General features: G+C 38.9%; 1 protein-coding gene across 2 annotated transcripts in view; it reads right to left on the bottom strand.

The window, feature by feature from the left end:
• Samd12 (sterile alpha motif domain containing 12) overlaps positions 1 to 24,170 on the bottom strand; it is a 400,984-nt gene that overhangs the window by 239,767 nt on the left and 137,047 nt on the right. The window contains exon 3 of one of the 2 annotated variants that reach the window (XM_047555647.1): positions 3,866 to 3,995. In XM_047555647.1, coding sequence (XP_047411603.1) covers positions 3,866 to 3,995 — 130 coding nt within the window. The remainder of the gene's footprint in view (positions 1 to 3,865; positions 3,996 to 24,170) is intronic. The other variant, XM_047555652.1, reaches the window with a different exon arrangement.

Below are 24,170 nucleotides of genomic sequence, written 5' to 3'. Positions count from 1 at the left end.
AATATGGAATTTTCCATTGAATTGTTGACTGTCTATAACTAAAACCACAAAAAGCAAAACCAAGGATGGGGGGGGCTACTATATTGCTGTCAGTCATCTACAACTTAGGTAGTTGTAAGATAACTCCCTGGAATCCGTTAGATAACACGAAATGGTGTGATATAGACAATGATGCCTAGTTTTCTATGGACAAGTTTTTCTCTACATGGATCACTGACAATCTTATTTACTTACTCCTGGTCGATGCCCCATAAATACTAGCTAAATGGGATGAATGTCAGCATTAAGCTGACACGTGTGTCATCCTGTTTAATCTTCCCAGCAACTTTTTAAGGATAAACATTATTCTCATTCTACTGAAGAGAAACCAACTTGCAAAACATCATGCAGCTGCTATGTCTTACAGGGTTGGGGTGAAAGACAGTAGAAGATTTGACTCAGGCCTATGATTAGAAAATACCTCTCTGTATCATCTTTCTCTCTTTTATCTTCTTTCTATTTAGTGTATGTTCTTTTTATATACCATCACCGGACCATCTGCCTGTAAATCAAGGGATGTTTATGTTGTGTTGAAATAACATGTTTCCCTAATAAGCATGATACTGAAAATCCTTGCTTTAAGAAAAATAAATGAACAGCAGCACTTGGGAGAATCTAAGCACAAACAAGAGACTCTTGAATGCTCTTGTTTGCAGCCTTGCAGATTAGCACAGGGTATTTACCAGCCCAGACTTTTGTTTCCACCTAGGTTCTCTTTCCCAATTATCAGGATAACGGCTAGATGAATTCAACACTGCTTCTGTGTGTTGTGTTGTTTTCACAGAAGTCAGGGCAGCACTTGGAAGCACAGTGGCAGTTCACACTCACCGTATGCTTGGGATGACCCCAGACTCCCTCCACAAAACCAGGAAGAGGTAAATGCTATAATCTCCTTTTTATAGCTGAAGAAAATGCAAGTGATCTAGCAGCCTTTACAAAGTCACACAGTGATGTCACAGCTCTGGGCTTGGTTCTGGCCTTTGGAACCACTCCCCTATCTTCTCCCTGAGTCACTCTACATCTGTACAGATGTACAGATGAGGTGGTGTTGAGCTTTACTCTGTCAGTGTATCTTGATTTTTTTTTCCTTCTGGTACTGGGAATTGAACCCAGGGATGCTTAACCACTGAACCACATCCCCAGTCCTTTTTATATTTTAATTTGAGACAGGGTCTCACCAAGTTGCTGAGGACCTCGCGAAGCTGCTGAGGCTGGCTTTGAACTCAAGATTCTCTTGCCTCAGTCTCCCAGGTCACTGGGATTAACAGGTGTGCACCACCACACCTGGCACATCTTGAATTTTTTATAGACGCTTTGCCCTGGTTGTCATGCTAGCCTGGGATTTTCACCAATTCCAGCATCATGGGTCTGATAACCACTGATTCAAGTCCTGGAAGCCATCTTCTGACCACCTGACCCTGAGGATCATTCTACTGTACATTCATTCCAAGGGAGGTAAGGGCCAGAGAACAGGGGAAGAGTGGGATTCTGAGGCCTCCAACAGGTGAAAGTCAAACAGATGTGGATCAAATGTTAATCTGAAATTATTCTCTCTGTTCCCCAAGTTCCCAATTCCCTTTCCTTGCTTGCCAGAAAATAGGCTTCTCTCAGAATGAAGGGTGTGTTTTTCAACACCTCCAGATGACACTTGATATGGATAACAGCAGGACACTGCAGGCAGAAGGTCTAAGTCCATGGTTGGCCCTGTTATTTCATTTAACCTTCATGACCACCCTCTGAGACAGACACCATTAGGATCTTTATTTGGGAGATGAAGAAGTGAGGCTGAACAACTGGCCCAGGGTGAGCAGTTTACTCAAGATCCCAAGAGAACTACATTTTCCCCAGCACAGAGGTGTTTCCTGTGGCCAAGAGTGCCACCAACAGCAAAGTGACACTGTTTGACCACACACCTCATTGCCTCGCCCTTTCCTCAGGTCACATGGCACAGAGCCTTGGGAAGTGGGCCTTTTACTCCATAAGCACTGAAGCGCGAGATCTTTCATCCTGAGCGGTGTGTGGCTCACCTTCCTCAAGCCGTTCGGAAGCCTCTCTCTCTCTCCACATAACTCTCATCCCTAATAAGGGATAGCACTGCTCTCAAATAAGATCATGAAGAGGCTTTGCCATGACTGTCACATAAGCATTAAGGGACATTAAACAGTCACTCTAACTGACTGCTCACTTTGTGGGACAGAACAACTGCCCCTCTCTGGGCTTCTCCTATATACTTACAGGAACAACAGAAAAATGAAATCCAGACAACTGTAATCTAAGATAAGCATCCTCTCTGCCTTCAGGACTTCTGGAACCTCATTCAAAAAGTTCATTAGCTCTAGCTGAGGGGAGACACAAAGTGTAATGATGGATCACTTTAATGCTTAAGAATTTAACTCTCTTGAGGACTCAGCTTGAGCTACCCCTGAGGGTGTTCTTCGTCTATTTAGACATTGTCAACTTGATTAGCAGAAATCTAAAATAATCTAGCTCAGCTTTTACGACATATTTAGTGTTAGAACCCTCCTCGCAAATTGAGTTTTCTGTATGAATGGAATATGTCAAACAGATGTAAAGGGAACTGGTTTGAGTGACACACCTACCTCGGCCCAAAAAGCACTGCCCTTCTCCTTTGGCAGTCAAGGACTTTAATAACACATTTTGAAAACCATCAACCCATTCCTGCTCCAGGGTAAGAAGTATACAGCAAAAAGAAAAGTTTTCTGCTAAAGGGTCCCTTCTCAAAACAATAGGAGTAACTAGGGCAGGGAGAGGGATTAGGGTTTCTCAAGGTAGGTGGTGGGTTTGGAAAAAGGGTTGGAGTTTGGAGTGCTCGGATATTCCACAGCAAGCCACTCTCCCAGGGAGGCATCGGTTTTCTCTCAAAGGAGAGGAAAGATCTGGACTAGACTCAGACTTCTCAACATTTCTTCCACACAAAGCCCTTAGAGTGGTGTTCTTCAGACTTACTTTCATTGTAATGTTTGTGGACAGTGGATAGAGGTAGAGCCTCAGGGCAGGAGGGCAGGTGAGGCTGGGAAAAGACCCCCCACTCCAATCTGTTGCCATGGTGGGTGGTATGCTTGCTCCATCTCAGCCCCCAACTGAAAGACTGACTGAAGGGCCTTGCAGTTCACTCTACGGTCCTATTTTCTGCTTCCAAATGCCTCTTAATTCCCTATATAGTACTCCAATACTCTTGATCTAAACCAAGTCTTAGTTTGTCTCTTAAAGGAATTCATCAGAGGGGTACTGATTAGTATTTTATTTCACTCAGAAATTTGGAACATCACAGGGTGTGGCCACAAGAGGACAGTCCTCAGGGAAGTGGATGGCTAGACTATGAGCAGCAGGAAAAGTGACTTCCCACCATAGACTTTGCTACATATTGGAATAAGAAAGAAGAGCTCACCAGTGAAAAAAGTCAATAAGCTTTAACTAAAATAACACTAGAAATAAGAAATAAAGAGATTTTCCTATCTAGAAAACTTTCCTGCTTAGATCCTTATAGGGGTCCTATAACCAAGTGGCTTTGGAGGACTTCCTCTTCTCTCTAGGATTGCTTCGCTCTTCTTTTCTTCAGAATTCCCCAATTCCTCACCTTGAATACACTTTTATGTTAGACACTCAAATTCTCAGTTTTCCCTCAAAAATCACTTACATTTGTTAAATACCAGGGTTCATGTGAATCTGGAGTTTATCACCCTTTCAGAGTAACCCCATGCCAGAAGGTTTTAGCACGAAGAGGCTGTTTCCCGGAAAAGCTAAGGGAAAGGCTGTCATGATGGGTGGGGGTGGGGTGAAATATCTCGGATACTGCATACTTTACCAGTTATGTCATGCTGTTTGAATGACTCACTGTAGATCTGATACTGATTCGGACAATGTTTCTTCAACCACTTGCAGACGTCCTGCTGGGTCCATAGAGCCACTGGTTTTGACAGCTTCACTGTAGATGACTATAAGTAAAGAAGAAAAAGAAGGTCTGTTAATGCCGGCCCTGCGCCTAGGAAAGCACTCGGTTGAAAGTCCTGGAGAGGGGATTCCCTGACGATAATTATCTGGCTCTTGTCTTCCTTGTAACCTCTACAGACCTTCTCAGTATTGTTAAAAACCACAAAGAAAAGGTCCCGGAAGGGGAGGCCATGAAAATTATACTTATTCTTGAGTTATCATCTCTACTGGGAGAAAACCCTAGGAAGTTGTGTTTTCTACTAAAAATTCTAACAACAAGATAATGGGGTTACTAAGCAAGTAATTAAATTTTAGGATAAAATTGCAGCCCCCAAGGACCTTTCTCTCTACTCAAAGAATGCATCCATCTCTTGTCTCCGACATCCCTAGGGCCTAATACAGCGCTTGCCCCAGCAGGTGCGAATAATTATTTTAGGACTGAAAGCTATAGGATTTAGATACTTGCATACTAAAAAGTGCAAGATGGCCTGCAGGATCTGGACTTAGGGTGACCCTATAAAGTCTAGGACCATTAGTTATGCCACAGTGGGGAAGCCAACAGTCAATTCTGCCAGCATGTAGAGAATGGTAATAAGATAACGGAGTAGTTAGGCTTTATACAGAAGCCAGCTAGTCAAGGCCTTTTATTGCTCACTGGTTCTTTCAGAGAAGTGTTTCTAAGGGAAAATATAAAAACACACAGAGGTGTAAAGGTCCCAGCCTTTGAGAAAAGGTGGATTGCAAATACATTTATTAATAAGCATTGACTTTGTCAGGGCCTGGATCTCAGGCATTCGGTTTAGGTGAGATGAAAGCATTAGCATCAATATTTATCACTCTGGATCGGTGTTTGCCAAAAAAGTAGTCTCTCATACTGATAGTTCTTTAAAGGGTCTTGAGTGGTACAAAGATCAGCCCTTAAATATCACTGCCCTTCTCACTAGGTATCATTTTCTTCTACTTCTCTTTCCATCTTTCAGATTAAGGCAAGGAAAAAGCCTTAATTTGGAAGGAGTGTGATTTAGCATCCTTCAAACACTACCTAACATTTTTTTTTTCAACAAAGAGCAGGTTTCAGAACCTGTAATAGAAAGCAGCGAATCTAGTTACATCTGATTACTCTTCTTTTTACTTCGATTACGTTTGAGGCAACCTTCACTTTATGGCAAATAAAATAGGGCATAAAATATAATTCATTTTCTGTAGTAATATCTAGTTTGCTTTTTTTGCAGGGGGGTGGGGTACCAGGGATTGAGCGCAGGGACACTCAACCACTGAGCCACATCCCCAGTCCTATTTTGTATTTTATTTAGAGACAGGGTCTCACTGAGTTGCTTAGCACCCCACTGTTGTTGAGGCTGGCTTTGAACTCCCGATCCTCCTGCCTCAGGCTCCTGAGCCGCTGGCATGTGCCATTGCACCCAGCTCAAGTTTACTTTTTAAACAAATTTGAATTAAAAAAATAAACACAAAAACAAAAACAAAAGACTTACTGGCCCAATTTAAAAAAAAAAAATTAAGGAAAGAATGGTACACATGGTGAGAAGATAATAGTAAACATAGTGGGAGGAATATGCAGTGATTCTGGTTTGGAAAGCACAGTGCTCAGGTATTATTTTTTATTAATATATTTCCAACTGAATGATTCTTTAAGCCATCACAAAATATCACAAAAAAATACTTAACCACTTTTCTTGTACAGTGATATGTTTCCCCTTTCACTCTTAAGCACGGCAGATTCTATTTTTCAAATATGACTTTGTACATGCGCAGGAGGGTGAGGTTATATATATATCACTATATGATTTCATATGTGCATGTAGTCATACATATCTTTAACTATATACACACATATGTATGTGCTTCTCATTCAGTGTGACTGATCTTACTTCCACTGATATTTGGGATTGACATTTCTAACCACTTGCATTTCAGTCGAGTATGTGACCATCAGGACCAAGCAATACAGTGGAATTGATGTTATATGACCTCTGAAGCTAAGTCATAAAAAAAGAGACAGCTTCTGCCTGGCTCACACTCTTGGCACTTACTCTTAGAACAGAGCTGCCATGCTATGAGGAAGCCCAATCCAAGTGAAGAGACCATGCAGAAGAGTTTTTGCCAATCCTCCAGCTAAGGTGACAGCTACCCCCAACCACCTGACAAATTATTGAACAAGTTTCAGATGATTCTACCCTTAGCCTTTGAATCTTCTCACTGAGGTCCCCAAGACACCATGATGCAGAGACAAGATTTCTTTGCTATGCCAAGTGAATTCCAGACTCATATAATTGGTGAGCATCATAAATAATTGTTGCACACTACCAAGTTTTAGGATAATTTGTTTTGCAACCCTAGTAACTAGAATACTACATTGTATGCTCAGTGAGGAGAGCAGCTGCTACAACTTTATGTTCCCTAGAGTGCACTGCATTTAATAGAAGCTCTGCAGAAATTTAATAGATGCACAATGAAAAAGTGAATGAGTTAATGAAATAAACCACTTTCGCTGAATCTGTGTTCCCAGGCCCACCTGACTATTTCTTCTTCAGCAAGTTTCAGGTCCAGCCCTCCCTGCTCTTCCCCCACAGTGTGTTGTGCTTACGTGGCTCCTAATCAATCAGCATGGCTGCCTCTGCCCACCACACTTCAGTCCTGAGTCTGGGCCACCATTTTCATTCTAAGCTCTGTGTGAAAACCATATTGATTGCTTCCTAATTTTAATGAAAAAGGAGAACCTTGGGCATGGTGAGTACGAATGAGTACTTGTTTTTTTGTTGTTCTTGATGTTGATGTTCAGTCTTTTTGGACCACCATTACTTTCTTTCCTTTGCAGAATTAGGAAACCAGAATTTAAGATCTTTCAGGTGGCAATGCATTTACCACCGTGTTTCACAAGTCAGCACCTCTGAATCTGGCTCTCTCCTGCTCTAAAAACTTTCCTTCAGATTAACTGAATGAGTTGAGAGCTGACACATCATTACCCTGAAACTCTTGCAAGTTTCTTGCAAGTACAGCTAATCACATTTTTTGAAGACTCCTATAAACCAGTCACAGAAGGCTGTAAATTAGGATGGGAGAGGCAGGGAGATGGAGTTGCTTATACATCAATATATTAAACTTCCTTCTTCCTGAAAGGTCATTCTTTAACTGGCTCATTTCCTACGCAATAGAAGACTCCATACCAAGACTAACCCATTCTGCTAGGCTTCAGCTAAAGATTTACCCAAAGTTGCTAAGTCAACTCAGAACAATCCTTACCAGCCCACCACATATGCATTTGTTATAAATTTTCCTTTCATCATAAATTCAGTAGTTCTGAGGCTAACAGTCAAGGAACTGGTTCACTTTTCCTTCAGAATATATTCTTGCTAATAACTCAGTATCACTTATTTGGATAGGAATAAACACAAAGCTTAAGATCTTATAAACCCAGAGGGATATGTCTCCATATAAACTGGTATAACAAATTAAACGGGGAATAAAGATTCCCACCATTAACAACTGATGTTTATCTCCTCCTAACCAAATGGCAATAAAAGTATCGACCCTATTTATCAGCTGATTCTTAGCCTTGGTTGAATTATAAAATTGTTAACAGTCTGCTGCACATTAACTTATTAAGCCATTATGACTCCAGTTGTTTCTGGGTCCTCAGAGCCAGTCTTCATTTTTTAATAAAGTCTGAGCTTCAACTCTCATAGAGCCTGGGTGAACCAGTAATACCTCCTTCCACTGTCATGGCCCGATACCCAACGGCAGGGGAATGAATGCATCATCAGATGCCCTTAAGGATCTCAATGTTTATTTCTGTGTGCAGAGTGGAACAACAATGAAAGACACATAGCATTTAACATAATGTCCCATTGAAGGCGGGAACAGAAAGCTGGAAGGTGCTACATCGTTCCACTACTCTCTCCTCCTCTTTCTCCCTTTACATCCATCACTAGATGATCATTTTCTCTGATATGCTGCCAAGTCTTTATTTATTTTTTAAAATTTCCTCACAGTAGGAGCCTCAACCAAGATAATAATAGTTCATAAAACAGAGATAAAACATTTCACATTTACTAGGAACAGTAAGCTAATAAGAAAAAACATCCTGCCCAAAGGCAAACATTAAGAAAACATTTACTCCAGTTTTTTTTCCTCCATGTTCACTTCTACCACATCATTCCTGGATTTACAACCCTGGAGACAAGTTTGGTTTGTTTTGCTGCCCTTAAAGAAGCCAGAGGCAGTTTATTATGGTAACCCATATGCATTATGACACCAAGCAGAATTCCAGGCATTTCCTTTCTGAATTGGTCCTGGCCTTTCTATAGACAAAAGGAAAATGCATTTCAGATGTTTTTAATTTCCATTTTATAGGAAGACTTTATGCAAAATACACATTCCTAAGGGGAAGGTAGTTTGCTATTTTTTTTTTTACAAATGATTCTTATTTTAATTTACCCTCATACAATAACTTCATCTATATTTTATAATAATTTCTGATTTGTGTTTAGCTGGAAAGAACTCTAAAGCATTTAGATTTAAGTAATCTGAGGTAAATGTGAAGCTTTTCTGCTAAATAATAATTAAATGCTATAAAGAAGTTAGTATGGAAAGGACATATTACAAAATGCTTTTGAAGTTCAATTTTATTTTCTAATTTAATTATCCCTTAACTTATCTTTTTGCCATATAAATTCTCTTTTAGTTTACAGGGTTTTGATTTACAAGAGAACACTACAATTTTAAGTTCCCAATTGCCGTATAAGCTCTTAACCAGGCAAACTTACATGAGACCTCATCAGTAAATTGTGAAAAAGTAGAGAACATTCAGATGGTTTCCATCCAATAGTAGGACAAGGGACCATTATGGCCAAGTACCAGAAAGTGGCAAACATCTTGTCAGAATCTCATTATATGCCACCATCTGCAAACTCTAAGAACTCTCTTCCCTTGTGATCTTGCAACTTTCATTTTTTAGCTACTTGTCCTCTCTTTTGCTGGCTACCATTGTGCCATCTTACTCAAAATTGTATAAAGAGAAAGAGGAAAAAGATTGCAGAAAGAGAAAGGAGAAGAGGGAATAAGAGGGAAAAAAGGAAACATACAATCAACCATTGATGTCTACTTTAGCAGTTTTTAATGTTCATTTACCTGGACAAAGGCAGAAAGGTCCTCTATTAGGCAGAGGAAATGCTCAGCATTTGAGCTAATTAATTTTGAGTACTAATAGTGCCCTCTTCTGTCACTCTAATTCTTTCCTGGAAGTAGGTGGCTAGGAAAATTTTAAAAAATTTATCTCACCTATTTTATCTGATTCCAGGGTGGACTGAGATTCACTTTTAAGGCTCATTCTTGGTTTGAACCAAAATATCTTATGATGGATAAAGCTGTTAAACTTCATGTCTTCCCAAAAGAAGGCATCTCACTGCTACAAAGTTTCCAGGTAAATGATAAACACATTTCCTCGAGGGTGAATAAAAGATGGATAAATGTAGTGCTAGTTGACAATTCTTTCATCTTTGCTGCTTTCACAGCAACCTGGATCATTTCTTGCTTCCTAAACTGTGATGCTCCTCTCTGAACAGGGTTAACAGTTCCTAAGTGCAGCACCATGGAAGCAACATGAGCAACTTTCCCAAATACATTGTGCGGCATCGTAAGTTTTCTTTCAACTGTTACCCACAGGGCATCCGTTGCAAAACTTTTACTTTCCATTTTCCTCCCCTAGCCACTGTGACTTGCTCCTATTTCTTACAAAAGGTAGTGTGCTAAATGTGCTAACTACAACAATGAAATCCACTGATGGAAAGCCTAACTCTTTATTCTGACCGGGTCACATCATAAGCTCAAGCTGCACTTGAGACATCTGACACTTGGAGTCTTCTACAAATGATCTGCTGCCAAACCTCTCTTATCCTGAATGTAGATTCTTCTGGACCTCAATTTCTGTTGCAGGTGTTAACTCATCATGTTGAGTCTTTATTAACCACTGTATTGGTTATTCTCCCACATTTGTGTCATCCATGTTAAAAAAATATTGTTTGATGACTTTGATGACTTTTAAGAATATACCAGAGTCCTATGACTAAGTTCGAGGGTCACTGTGCTAAGACATCATTGTGGTGGTGTATTTAAAAAGCAAAAAAGATAAAGTTAGCTTGAGAAAATATTTTCTCCTAATTTGCCTATATCAAATTTAGTGAAGGTCTTTTTCATTTCTAAATGCTGAGAAACACAGGCTCAAAGAAATTGAAAGTTTAAAGGAATTTGAAAAATCAATTAATTCAAGTTTAAATTTAATCTGAGAATCCAATTCACTGTAAGACACCTCAAATAGTGGCTGGTAGAGCTGAACTCTGATGACTGTATCAAGTTATATAAGCAAGAGTGTGTGTGAGTGTGTGTGTGTGTGCATTGAAACAACTTCATGTGGATAAATCTACATGCCAGTCAGTTCCCTAATTGAAAATGATTATCCCTGTCCCATCTTTTTTGCTACAAGAAATTTGGGGAAACAATGATCTAGATTTAAGGTTTTCCCTGAAAATTCAAAGCATTAGAAAAGTATATCCTATGAAAGTGGCCACTAATGGCTAATCAGTATTCATGATCTGAAATTAAAGTCAGACCTTCATTATCTTTCTCACTGATTGAGACCCACCTTTAAAAAAATGCAAAACAAGTTTCCTTGCCACCCTCTAATTTCGATTTCACACAGCAAATCAGTGCTCTCCATTAGGTCTCATGGTCTTTTTATTTCCTTACCATTAGATAGGCTGATAAATCCCACAATTTTGTCTCCAGCCCACTCCTCTCCCTACACTACCAAAACCTACATGCAACTGACCACTTCACAGTTCCAGGTATCCAGTGTGTCAACACCTCAAACTCACCATGTCCAAGATGAACCTCCTACTCTTCACCCCCAAGACTGCTCCATCTGCCACTTTCAACATCTCATCTGATAGAAATCCATCTGATAAAAACTCTTATCGGATAGAAACTTCCTCCTGTTGTTGAGGCCTGAAATCTTGGATTCACCATTGATTCCTCTTTCTTTTATACTCCACATCTCATCTACTGGAGAAACCCGAGGGTTCAACTTTCAAATACATTGAACTCCATCTCTCTAATCACCCACACTGCCACACTCCTGACTGGAAATTCTGTCCTGCCCCACCCAGAGTGCTGCCCCTGGGTACCTGATACACCACCAAGGTGTTCTGCTTCTTCCTTGCCTTCATTTTGAATCTTGGAAATGGTTTACAAGGTCTCACACCACCTGGCTACCCAGCATCTTAGATGTCATCTTTATTAATTTTCTTGCTCCCTTGCTGTTGTTAAACAATGCCAACGATGACTACTTCTTAGCTTGCTCTTCCCCTAGACTCCACCATGGCTAATTCCTCACTTCCTTCAAGACTTTGTTCCAATACTCCCTTCTTAGCAAGTTCTATCCTGATCTCCTTTTTAAATAAAGCCAACTCCTCTCTGGGGCTTCCAGGACCCATGACCTCACCCCACTGTTTCTTTCCTCATGACAAGTATCATTGAACATGCTACATAATTCACTCATTTTATCTGTTTATTATCTGTCTCTTTTCACTGCTTTGTACTCTGCAAAAGGGCTGGGGTCTTATTTTGTGAAGAATCCCAAACTTTGGAACAATGCCAGGCAGAAGACAGGCACTCAATAATTACCTGTTGAACGAATAGAAGAAATGTCTGGTCTGTCATCATATATCACAGCTCCTACATCCTTTGAGTGTCAGAAAACTGGTGCAGGTCCCAGCTGTGCTCTTGACATTCTAAGGTTGGGACTAAAACAGTCTTTCCTCCGATTAGATTTCTCCTATACTGAGCCAAAACTGCAGAGGTAGTCTAGCACTATAATTCTTAGCAGGACAGCGCACATCCCAGCTCCTCATTTTTTTTCTGTTTCAGTGGACATAGAGAGTGATGTGATGAAACAAGCTTGGCATTTGGAATCATGCAGACCTGGAATGAAGGCCAGCTCTGGCATTCACTAGAACTGTGCGCACTGGGTCCATCACTGAACTTTTCTAAACATGTTTCTCAATACACTGCAGTTAATTCCTACCCACGGGTTGTGCAGATTTAAAATGGTTTATCTAAAGCATTTACCTGTCACAAGCCATGTGTTCAGAAAGTATGTCTTAATAGCTCTGGAGTGGCATTAATATGCTCTTTGGCTGGATTCTCCAGGCTGATTTGGAGGAATGGGAGTGCAGCATGGTGGACCATCTGGGGAGACAGGGTGACGTGAATTGTAGGCATGGTGAGATGATGTTGGGTGCAGTCACTAAGACAGAAAGGAAAACAGTTGATAAGGAGGAGGAGGAGAAAAAGGCATAAGAGCAAGAGGTAGGCACAGGACCAAGAGGAAAAATACAGAAAGAGGGAAGACAAAAATGATACCAAATCAAGAGAGGTGAAGGGATGCTCCTCCTTATTTGGGCAACTCCTAATTATCGTTAGAACCACAGAAGCATCACCTTTTGATTTCCAATGAGATACTGTTCATTGGTTTCCCCCTGAGATTTGGAGTCAGCCTTTCCCTATTTGCAGAGACATCATATGCAAAGTGTCCTAATCCCATGCCAAAGATACAGACAGATGCCCCAGGGACCTCATAGAGCTATTTATAAAGGTATGCTACCCAGATGTGTAGATGCTGCTGCTCAAAAGCCGTGAAACAGATGCTCCCAGGCAATGCTGGTGAGACCTGCTGGTCCTACATGCATGCTGCTGGGTAACAGGTTTCCAGCAACAAAGGAACAAACAGATGTGTATAGGCAGTCAACAAGGAACAAGATGTCTCTGGCATCCTGGACAGCTCTGGTTATCAAGACCTGCTCCTTCTATTGGCCCAGACTGTGCAGTCTGTCAAGAGAAATACAGAAGGAGAGAATCACACTGCACTTTGTGTCTGCTCTGTCTTAGCAGGAAAATCCATCACTCATCTATGTCCTATGGGAGATGCAGTGTGTGCAAGGCACAAAGACACACATATGCTGAGAAGGTATCTTATGAGCAAAAACCCCTGTGTGAATGTTAGACGAATAAAAGTGTTAACAAAAACAAAAACTAAAAACAAATGTAGACTTAAAAAAATGGTTATTGATCATCATTATCTCATACTTCAATGATTCCTTTGGAATAACAATATATTAGACTGATTACAAGGATGTCCTCAGTGCAAAAGGGACCACAAGCACTATGATTGGAGGTCCTCTGTTGTGAGTTGACATCTATATTCCCATCTCCTTGGTCTGGAGGAAAGAAGGGGCTTGCTTTAACAAAAGAATGTGACAGTGGTCATGATGAGCCAGGTCTGAGCTGAGAACTCCAGAGATCTGGCAACCTTGCACATGTTCTTGCTCTTCTGAGACCCTGTGAGAAGGTGCAAGGTCAAGGCTGACCAAAACAGGCCTGGGACTATGCAGAAGAGCAGGCCGGTGCCATTCCAGACAGAGGATGAGACCATGTTGTAACAGAGCGTGACAAGGACTGTTTTGAGGACTTTAGATAAATCACCTTTAATCTTCCCAACAACCTACAAAGAAGTTATTGCACCTAGTTTATAAAGAAACAAGCTTGGAGAAGCGAAGGAGCGCATCTGGGGTTACACTGCTAGTGAATTTCGGAGCTGCATTCTCTCCAGGTCTGTGAGAACACCACATTCCATTCTTACTTTGCACTGTCACTCTAGCTTGATGGATACAGTGGAAAAAGGAGAATCAGAAATGTGAGTTATCTTATTGAGGTTCCCATTGCTAGACTACTTTTTTTTTTTTTTTTTTAGGAGGTGGATAATCTTTATATGGTACAGGAAACTTCAATGCCTGGAATTGATTCATATTAAGAGATGAAGAATATAACTATCACCTGATCTTTACAGTTTATGAAGCAAAATATTTTGGCTTTTTTTATTACATTTAGGATAGTGCCTTCACATAATAGATATCCAATAAATAGAGCTGCCATTTCTACTGATTTCCAACTCGATAATTACTTATCATTTAATACTCAGACATATAAATGCTGGTTCATTACTGGAGATCCTAAACATCTATTGACTTCTACATCCTTTATTCTGTATTCTATTTCAAAAATTGTTGGAAAGACTGCAGCAACAATCTTTTAATTACTCAATTCAGATAAATCTGATCAAAGATAATCCTATCTTTGTCCTCATCTGGGTATTCCAAGAGCAGAGCGGGGCTCAAAACCAGTCTTCTGCCCCAGTCTAGGACCCTTACCACTCTCCTTGTGGTGGAAGAAAGCACATTTTCTGCTCTATGCAATAGCACAGTGCTAATCTCTCTCAATTGTATCACCAGTAAAATGAGAAAGAAAATACCTACTCTGCCTATATTACAAAGTAGTGAAGATCAAATTAACTAATCAAAGAAAAAAGAAAAAAAGTTGGATGTGTAATTTGGAGGCTTCTTTTAGAAAAGAGAGGGCTGATGGGTCCTAGAGAAGACCCAGCCACCCTGCTGTTGGCCCTCAAGAGAAAGCAGAAGTACTACAAAAATGTTGCTGCAATGACTGTTAAAAGGGTGGGATGGGACTCAGGATTGGAGAGCCTAAAAATTCAAGAATCCGTTAGGGTAATGGTTGGTCTGTGAAGTTTCCAATACTAGTTTGGGGCTTTAAAAGTTAAATTTACTCAAAGGATAGCCATTATGGTTTGGATATGTGTTTTCCTAAAAGCTCATGTGCTGGAAACAGAATATCCAATACAGCAACATTCAGAGGTAAAGTGATGAGATTATGAGAGCTGTAGCCTTGTCAGTGGATTAATTCATTTGATGGAATCATAATTTGAAAGAACTACTAGGTAGGCAGGTGAGCCATGGCTAGAAAAAATACAGGTCACTGGGACATCTGTCCATAGCCCCTTCCTCTCCCTCTGCTTCCTGGTTTCCATGAACCAAGCAGCTTGCCTCTGCCACACCCTTCTGTCATGCTGTTCTGCTTCATCTGATGCACAGAGAAAGAGTCAGCTAACCTGGACTGAGACCCCTGAAACCATGAGCCCCAAATAAATTTGTCCTCCCCTAAGTTGTTCTCGTCAGCTACTTTACTCACAGCAATGAAAAGGTGACATAATAGTCAAACCCCCAGCTCTATGACTTCTTGCTGGCAAAAGTTTGCCTATCCGCTCAATTCAGTCAAATGATGAATTAATTCTGTGAGGGTTGTTATGGTCTGAATATCATGAACTCTCAAAATTCACAAGTTGATACCCTATATCCCAACTTGCATTTGAAGACAGGGCTGTTGGGGAAGTAATTAAGGTTAAGTGAGGTCATAAGGCCCCGAGAGACAGAAATAGTGTTCTTATGAGATGCCAGACAGCTTTTTCTCTTTCCACCACATAGTGAACGACTGGCCATTTTGGAATCAGAACCTGGCCATGCCAACATCCTGATCTCAGACGTCCAGCCTCTAGAACTCTGAGAAAATACATTTCTGTTTTTTAGGTCCCCTCTCTGTGGTACTTTGATCTGGTGGCCTGAGCTCACTTAACATAGGAACAAACTAGTTCAGAGGGAATGGTCAATTCAGAGAAAATAGCCAGAGATGGATAGAGCTTTGGAAAACCTCACTTCTAGTTTATCCTCTTCCTGATTCCAGTGAGATGCATTATGAGTAATTAATTTCTTACATATATGCTTTTACTTTTCAAATACTAGTTTTTATATAATTAAGGAACATTTTTTACATAATTATCTTTATATTTTATAAACTGCTTTTCCAGAATCTGTGTCCATGCACACAGCTTCACAGGAATACTTTCCTCTGGAACAAATAATTATGTATCTTTATTCGATTAATAATTTAACTAATTTCATGCTTCTATAGTCATCCTGTTTATTTGTAATCTTCTTTTGTTATCAAAGAAAGCACATACATAGTTTTAAAAAATTTTAAAAAGGACTTAAAGTAAAAAAACATGCCTCTTGTCCTATTTCTTTATACTGGCAATTTTTCTATTTTTTTTTTTTTTTCTCTCTTTGCTACCAGGGATTGAACTCAGGGGCACTTGACCACTGAGCCACATCCCCAGCCCTATTTTGTATTCTATTTAGAAACAGGGTCTCACTGAGTTGCTTATCACCTCGTCTGCTGAGGCTGGCTTTGAACTTGCAATCCTCCTACTTCAGCCTCCCAGTTGCTGGGACTACAGGCATGTGCCGTGACACCCAGTTATACTGGCAACGTTTTCTTAACAGTAGGGTCCATACACAGTCCTAAGTCAAATATTTTCCTTTGCCAACTTCAGTTGCAATCTCCAGGGGCAACTTAATGCATTTTCTTTTTGGCCTCTTTAGTTTATCACATTTAGAGAATTATCTATTGGTATCCCAATAAGTAATTAGAAATTAGCACACATATTAGCTAACCTGTATCATCTACTATTCCAAATGGTTGCACTTGGTATTATTAATCTTAGCTCAATTATTATTGAAACATTCAACAATATTTTTAAATTAATGATTTTGCAAATAAGAACTCCATTTGACTTTTTAAAATCTATTTGTTTCCTTTTTTCTATATTCTACCTTGTGTTATCTAGGTATTACTTTTCTATTGTCAAGGTTAGTAATGGATTTATTCAGTCTTATCTGGTCAGTTATGTTGTGGTGGGTTGATTCAACGTTAAAATTCTTTAAGCAGCAACATTTATAATGATCATGAACTACTCAAATGTGTGCCAATTAGTCTGGTTTATATTATTTTTTTCTCTTATCACATTCTTAGCAGTCCAAAGTCATATCCATCCAAAATCTCAAAGTTTCCCAACATGAAAAACAGATTGCCAGCAGTTGCTTAAATTCGTGCCATAGTATAGTTTACTTAATATTTGGAAAAAATATTCTTAGGAAGCTTTTGAATCTTTGTGGTATCTAATTTCCTTTCTTTTTCTCATTTTTAAAAGCATCAACATTTTCAAAGACTTCAATCATATTCTGTATCAATCTCCTTTTCTTCCCAAAGAGTTACTTCATAAAGTCTTCCTTGCTCCAGATTAGACTGGCTGCTCCCCAGATTTGCCTCTCTTGCTCCAGGATGGGTGAGTGAATGGATGTGCTATTTCCTAGATCCTTCCTCCATTTCTCAGTTTATGTCTTCTTTCTGCTGGAACACATTCTTAAGCACTTTCTAAGAAAGGGCTCGTGGGAAGTAAACATTCCCAGTTCTTGCAGGTCAGAAAGTCTTCATTCTTCCTCCACCCTTAGATGGACAGGATGGGAAGATGTAGCATCCTGAGTTGAGAAATAAGTCCCTCACGATTCTGATGGCATCACACTCTCCAGCTTTCCACCTTCAAGTAGCACTGTGAGAAGCTTGACTCTCTTTGCTTTTCTGAGCATCTTGGTTTTCTGAGCATCTTTCTCTGTAAGGTTTTTGGATATTTGTTGTTATTTATATATTGATATTTCATGAGAATGTGCTTAGATATGGGTCTTGCTTCACTCTTTTTGACAGGCATGGGGTAGACCCTTTCAACTTAAAGGTTGAACTCTGATGATTTTTGCATTACTTTTTTTGTTTCACATATTTATAAAAAGTATTATTAGTACAATACGATTTTTAAAAGATATCCTCCATTGTCTATTCTCTTTTCTAGATCATGTACCATTGAATATTGAACACTCTAGATTGTTTTTATTAATATTTATTTTAATTGTTGTAAGTACACATTACATCAAATTTACCATTGTAACCATTTTTAAGCTAAGTAGTATCCTCTACATTCACACTGATGTGTATCCATCGCAGCATTCAGTTCCAGAACTCTTTTCCTCTTGAGACTTTATACTTATTACATGATAGTTGTTTATTTTGTCTCCTCCTAGTTCCTGCCAACAGCCTTTCTCCTTTCTTCCCTGTGAGTCTGGGTGCTGTGAGTACCTCATATAAGTGGAGTCATGCAGTATTTATATTTTTGTGACTGGCTTATTTCATAGCACCATGTCCTCAAGGTTCATCCACGTTGTAGCCTGTGTCAGAATTTCCTTCTTTCTGGGGCTGAATAATAAAATTCAATTGTTAGTATGCACCTCACTTTGTCAGTTCGTCCACCCATGCACTCTTAGTTTGCATCCACCTATTGGGCTTGTGAGTTATGCTGTAATGAACACAGATGGACACACATCTCTTTTGAGATGCTGCTTTCAATTTTTTCAGGTATATATCCCATAAGTTGGATATTTTCAAAAAATATTTTTATCACATTACAATTCACATCTTCTACATTAGGGGCCAGCAAACTATGGACCATGGACCAAATTTAACCTGCTGCCTATTTCTTGAGGTGAACTAATAATTGCCTTTATATTTTAAATAGTTAAAAAAAAAGAATAAAAAAAATTTAAGACACATAAAAGTACAACTCAAATTTCAGTGATTATCATAAATCAAGTTTTATTGGAACAACGACCGTGCTTATTTGCTTTGCTACAAAGCCAGAGGTGAATGATCGTGACAAAGAACATGTGGCTTGCAAAGCTAAAACTATTTACTTGCCCGTTTTAAAGAAAGTTTGCTGAATCCCGTTTTACATGATGAGGGATTTTTCCTCAATTTCATCTGTCAAATCATTCATTACATATTAAAATTTAATTTAAAAATTGTACTTTAATTTCCAAGGACCATCTTTGGTTCTGATTTCTTTTTCAAAGCATCCAGAACTTTTAAAAAATGGATGCAATACATATTTTTTTAGACACGTGTTATCTTTTATTGTTTTTTTTTGTTTATACATGACCATTTTGACATTTTGACATAATAATAAAAGCATACAATATAACTTTTTCTAATTCCATCTCCAGTACCTCTTCTTCCCCTGAGGATACTAAAGTTTTTCAAAGGAGGATTGATATTTTTCAAACACTTTCTTTTAGCATATTTGACTTGACCTGTGGGTTACCTATAAATAACTGGTTTATATCTCTGTTTTGTAACAAAAAAACAACAAAGCAATGAAGATCCCCCTGGGATTTCTGCATACTTGTATTGGACTTCTTGACTGAGTGGAATTTTATTCAGTGTTCCAGGGCCACAGAAAGGGTGATATTGCCCTGAAGTGCTAACATCCATGCAATAAGCTCCAATTCATCCCACATGCATTAAAAAACACATTCACTTGTGCATTTCAGGGATGGATGATGATGATTTGCTTGTGCTATAATCTGACCATTGGGCTTTCTTCCTATAAGCTGAGGTGGGCAGGGAGAAGAATGGTGGATGAACACTTCTTTACTTATTCCCTACTCTATGGCCTGTTTCTCAGTCCTATCCCCAAGTCTAGAGTCTCTGAGAATTTACTCTGACACCAACTCCCTCCTGGCCCTACAAATACCTGTTATGTGTATATGTTTCTAGTTGGTTTCCCTGTATCCTCTTCACACAGTTGTGTCTCTTCTGCTCCATTCTCATTTTTACTATTATCTTTTATTTATATTCTTATTTTTTTTTCTAATGGAATTCCATAGGAAAAGGAGCTAGACATCTCTGTTCAGTTTTCCATTTGTACAAGAGATCTCCATTTGCTTAAAAAGTATTATCATGACATATTGCACAAATGTAAAAATCTTTATGTCCACATACAAAAGTATGTTTACATGTACTTACATTCCACTAAAATGCTCCAATTTAATCATCCTCCTATAATTGGACCTTTAGAATTTTTTCCAACCTTTTGCCACTCTGCATTGTCAAAACCTCTCCCTCCCCATGTCTACCTTCAGCCACTGCCCCATTTGTCTGGTCTTGTCCCATCATGAAAGAATTGTCTAGGTAACAATCTGTTTCCCCTCACCTTCTAGGTGGGCTTCCCTCCCCATCCTTCCACTGAATATGCTCCTGTCATGGCCACCAAGACATTTAAGTTGCTAATTCCAATATTACTTCTTCCAGTAGCATACCTCTTGTCATGTGGTCTCTTGGAACCATCTGATTCAACAGCATATATTCTCTTCTTGAAATATTCTTTTCTCTTGGTTTTCATCTCTTTCTCTCTCTCTCTCTCTCTCTCTTTCTCTCTTTCTCTGATAGTTTTCTTTCTGGGTCACTGGCTAATCCTCTCTTCATTAGCTACTCCTCCTGTGATTTAAATGGTATACTATGGAGTTTAGTCCTGGAACCCCATCTACTCTCTCTTTATACTCTCTACTAAGTAATTTCAAGTTCCTTTTGTTTTAAATTTTGTCAGATGCCAATGACTCTCAAATGTATACTTTTCCTCCACTATTTCTCTATAACCAAACTCATCTACAAGCTTCCTTCTTGTTCTCACTTGGACATACAGCAGGACTTTCAAACTTAATATCCAAAATGGAACTCATGACTCTCTTCAAATCTGCTCTTCTACGAATCTTTCCACATCTCAGTAGACACTGACCCAAAGTTCCATAATCATCCTTTCATTCTTTACTCTTCCATCCCTTCATCCCTACCATACAAACCCCTATTTACCTACCTACATATGTCCATAAAGACCATAGAGTCTTCTTAGAAGGCATCTCTAGGGTCCATACACTAACATCTACTTTTCTACTCCCGTTCAAAACACAAATGTCTCTCATCTACATCAGGAAAGAGTTATCTGATTTTCCAATTTCTATATTTGCCACCTACAATTTGTCCTCCATAGCATAAAATACACTTTTAAATATATAAACCCATTGGGTCCTTCGATAGCTTCCCCTTGCACTTTCAACAAAATCTAAAGTTCTCTTTGATATGTGGATGCTAACACACATTGGGGTAGGGGGTTAGAAGTTCACTGAATTAGGAAAAAGTGAATGAAGGGAAAGGAGGGGGCATGGTATGGGAAAGAATAATAGAAAGAATGGGACATAACTTTCCTATATTCCTATATGAATACAGGACCAGTGTAACTCCATATCATGTACAACCACAAGAATGGGTTCCTAGTTAGGATGTTACACTCCATATATGTATGTCAAAATACATTCTACTGTTCTGTAAATCTAAAAAGAACAAATAAAAAAAATTTTAAAATTAAACTACATTTTGCAGTCTTCAGAGACCTCTCCTGGTGTATCATCTACCTTTCCCTAACTTGGTCTTGACGACCCAAGACCCAGACACTGTTGTCCTCCTGCAACACAGCAAGCCCCTCCCTTCTGGAGGGCAGGTAACCAAAGCAAGCTTTTCTCTCCTGGCTGGCTCTGGCTTCAGGCTTCATTTGAGTCTCTGCTAGGCATCATCTCTCAGAATCATCCTTGACCACACATTCTAACAACCCTCATGGTATTTTTAACATACTGTATTTTCATCACAGCCCTTAACATTATCTGATAGGTTTCTATACCCATTTATTTTCTAAAATCAGGCAGAAATAATCTTTATGTGAATAACCTATTCAGTAAATAAGGACCTATGAAGTCCAGCTTGGTTTTCTATGATATATAAATTTTAGAAGGGGGAAAACAGAATAAAAGTTTTTGATCTATGCTTTTTGTCCCAAAATTTGATAGAAAAATAGGATTTTAGCGTTGACACAAAGCAAAGCAATGATGCAACCTGCAATAGCGAGGAGTGCCTTGTGCATCTGAATTTGAAAATATTATGGTTCTACCCTGACTTATTCATTCGTTCTAATATATTTGCTGGATACTTGTTCAGAGCCTAGCATCGCATTAAGTGTTGAGCACTGAATAACACAGAAGACTTTCTTTCATTAGGTACTTCATATTCACAAGTAAGAGCCAATCAGACCAAGATGTTTAAACAAGGGAGGCTGAATGACATTGAGAGAAGGCACACTTTCTGACTCTGCTCAAATGAAATTTCACACACCTGGGTTTGCATCTTGGTTTTTCCATTTATTAGCTATGAGCAGGTGATTTAATTTCTCTAAGACTCCATTTCACCATAAGGGTAAGTGGGATATGATATTTTTCTCATAGGTTTGCTATGAAGATTAAATTAGAAAATAAGTATAAAACATGCTGATTAGACCCTAGCACCAGTGAAACTGAAAATATGGTAGTCTTTACCACTACCATTATTTTATGATTCCTACTACTTCTGTTACAGCTGCTACCCTCAATACTATTATCAATTTCTCTTTATTCAAGAACTGTGAGGAAGGTAGAAATCAGAGTTAAAAAGTGTTTTCAAGAAATATTTTTTGACAATGACATAATAAACCAGATTAGTTATTTCCCACTAATAGAATTCTTTCAGACTGATAGGAAGGTAAAGATGCAAAGAATTGGTGGTTACCATCTTTTTTAAAAAACAGCATGAAAAAATAAGAATCACTGCACCGCATCCTGGTTATTTTTTTAAGACCTTGACATGAAACTGGTTCTCAGTATTAGAGAGATTTTCTCATGCTTGCTGATTGGCCAAGAAGATCCAATTATCCAACCAGCACACACACCTTGGCCAGGAAGAAGTGTTTGAAATTTCTTGACCTTTTCTCCCAATATGATTTGTCCTTTGGGTCTTCCAGGTTGGCCCACCTTCTCTAGGGAGGATTGTTTGGGACCATAAACAGAAATATGAAATCTCATGATTCCAGCAATACTCACCAGGCTCATGAAGGTTGTTTGTGGAAATGAAAGTTGTGATCTTCAAAGGAAACATTTAACATACCCCAAAGAAGAAGCACTCTCCCATTTGACAAGCAACACCCAGAGTTGATGTGAATGAACAACGAAATGAACAAATTAAGTTTCCCAAGTTAACTAAATCACATTTCTCCACAAAATATCATCTAAAACCCTCTTGCATGTTTTCAATCTTTCTTTCTTCTCTTTCTTCCCTTTCAATAAGCTTCCCTATTCATTTCTGTATTCCATTCCCATTTTCCTCTTGAACATAGCCAGGTTGTTAAATTAAAAACCACCATCCTCTGTCTTTGCATGCACATTATTTTCTATTTCTATTCTGGGGCCTTATTCTGGTCCGTCAGTCATTTGGCATTCTGAGCAGGTACACCAGGAGGCTAGAGGCTCAAAGGTGTCTCCTGCGTTTCTTGACCTCTTTGATTTGAAAGCACATTACCTTAATAATAAAAATATCTGGGTTACACATTTGATATACAGACCAGAGAGAATCAAGTGTAGGACATTTTTCTGATGCTTAAAGAAATGCCCTGAAAAGGATTCCGAACTGATTTTCCACTGATTCTCTGTCCTCCATTACATTATTTTTCTGTACCTTTCATACATCAGCAGAGCCCTTCAGAGTCATTTGGGATTATTGATTATGAAGCAGCAAAGATCCTTCACACTGCCAGCAGGGCAATGCCAGACTCTCGCTCAGCTAGCTTTTCAATCAAAGGATTTCTACTCATCAAATATATTTTATTCCATAATTCTTTTGAGTCAAACTAGTTTTCAAGTTAGTGTTATTCGTTGAAAAGTGACCATATAAAAAGTTTAAAATCTGTAGATTTAATGTGTCTGACACTTAATTTCATGCTCTGTTTGCCCCATTGTTCAAGGCAAATAGTAGTTAAGTCTCCAGCTATGTGTGTGTGTGTGTGTGTGTGTGTGTGTGTGTGTGTGCGTGCGCGTGTGTGTGTGTATGCATGTGTCTATGCTTGTATTCAGTTCTTGGCTTCAATTTTAAAATATTAATATATTGCTTTTTAAAAATATGCTACACAGGAAAGGTGTCAAACAGTAATTTTTAATCTATCACATTAACACTGCTGTTCCTATTTGCAGAGTGTTCTGATTTCCAGGGTTAACATATTCAGTAGCACTTCTCCATCTTTCTTTATTTCCTACTTTAAACAAGACTACTTTTCCAAATGATGAAGGACTGGACAAAAGGGCAGCACAGTAAGCAGGGAAAGTGCCTCTGCATATTGTAATTCCAATTATTTAAAAGCCACTTAAAATAAGCAAACCATTATTAATAACTAGGGATGACAATTTTGTGTCAGGTGCATTCAAAGATTTTCAAATCTGCCAACTAAGGACTAATTCCCAGGAGTTTAAAAGAAGAAAATGTAAATAGAAAGAAATTTTAATATTAAGCAATAGGCAAATGATTAGTTATTTCTACAGAATAAGTACAAGATTTATGCAGTCAAGAAACATTTAATCAAGAATCTACCAAGAATCTTGAGGATGCTCTGGGTAAGGAAGACTGACAGA

This window comes from Sciurus carolinensis, chromosome 1, assembly GCF_902686445.1.
Source record: "Sciurus carolinensis chromosome 1, mSciCar1.2, whole genome shotgun sequence".
In the NCBI taxonomy this organism is placed as follows: domain Eukaryota; kingdom Metazoa; phylum Chordata; class Mammalia; order Rodentia; family Sciuridae; genus Sciurus; species Sciurus carolinensis.
The sequence above is the reverse complement of the archived record's forward strand: the minus strand, read 5'-3'. Positions and strand labels throughout refer to the sequence as shown.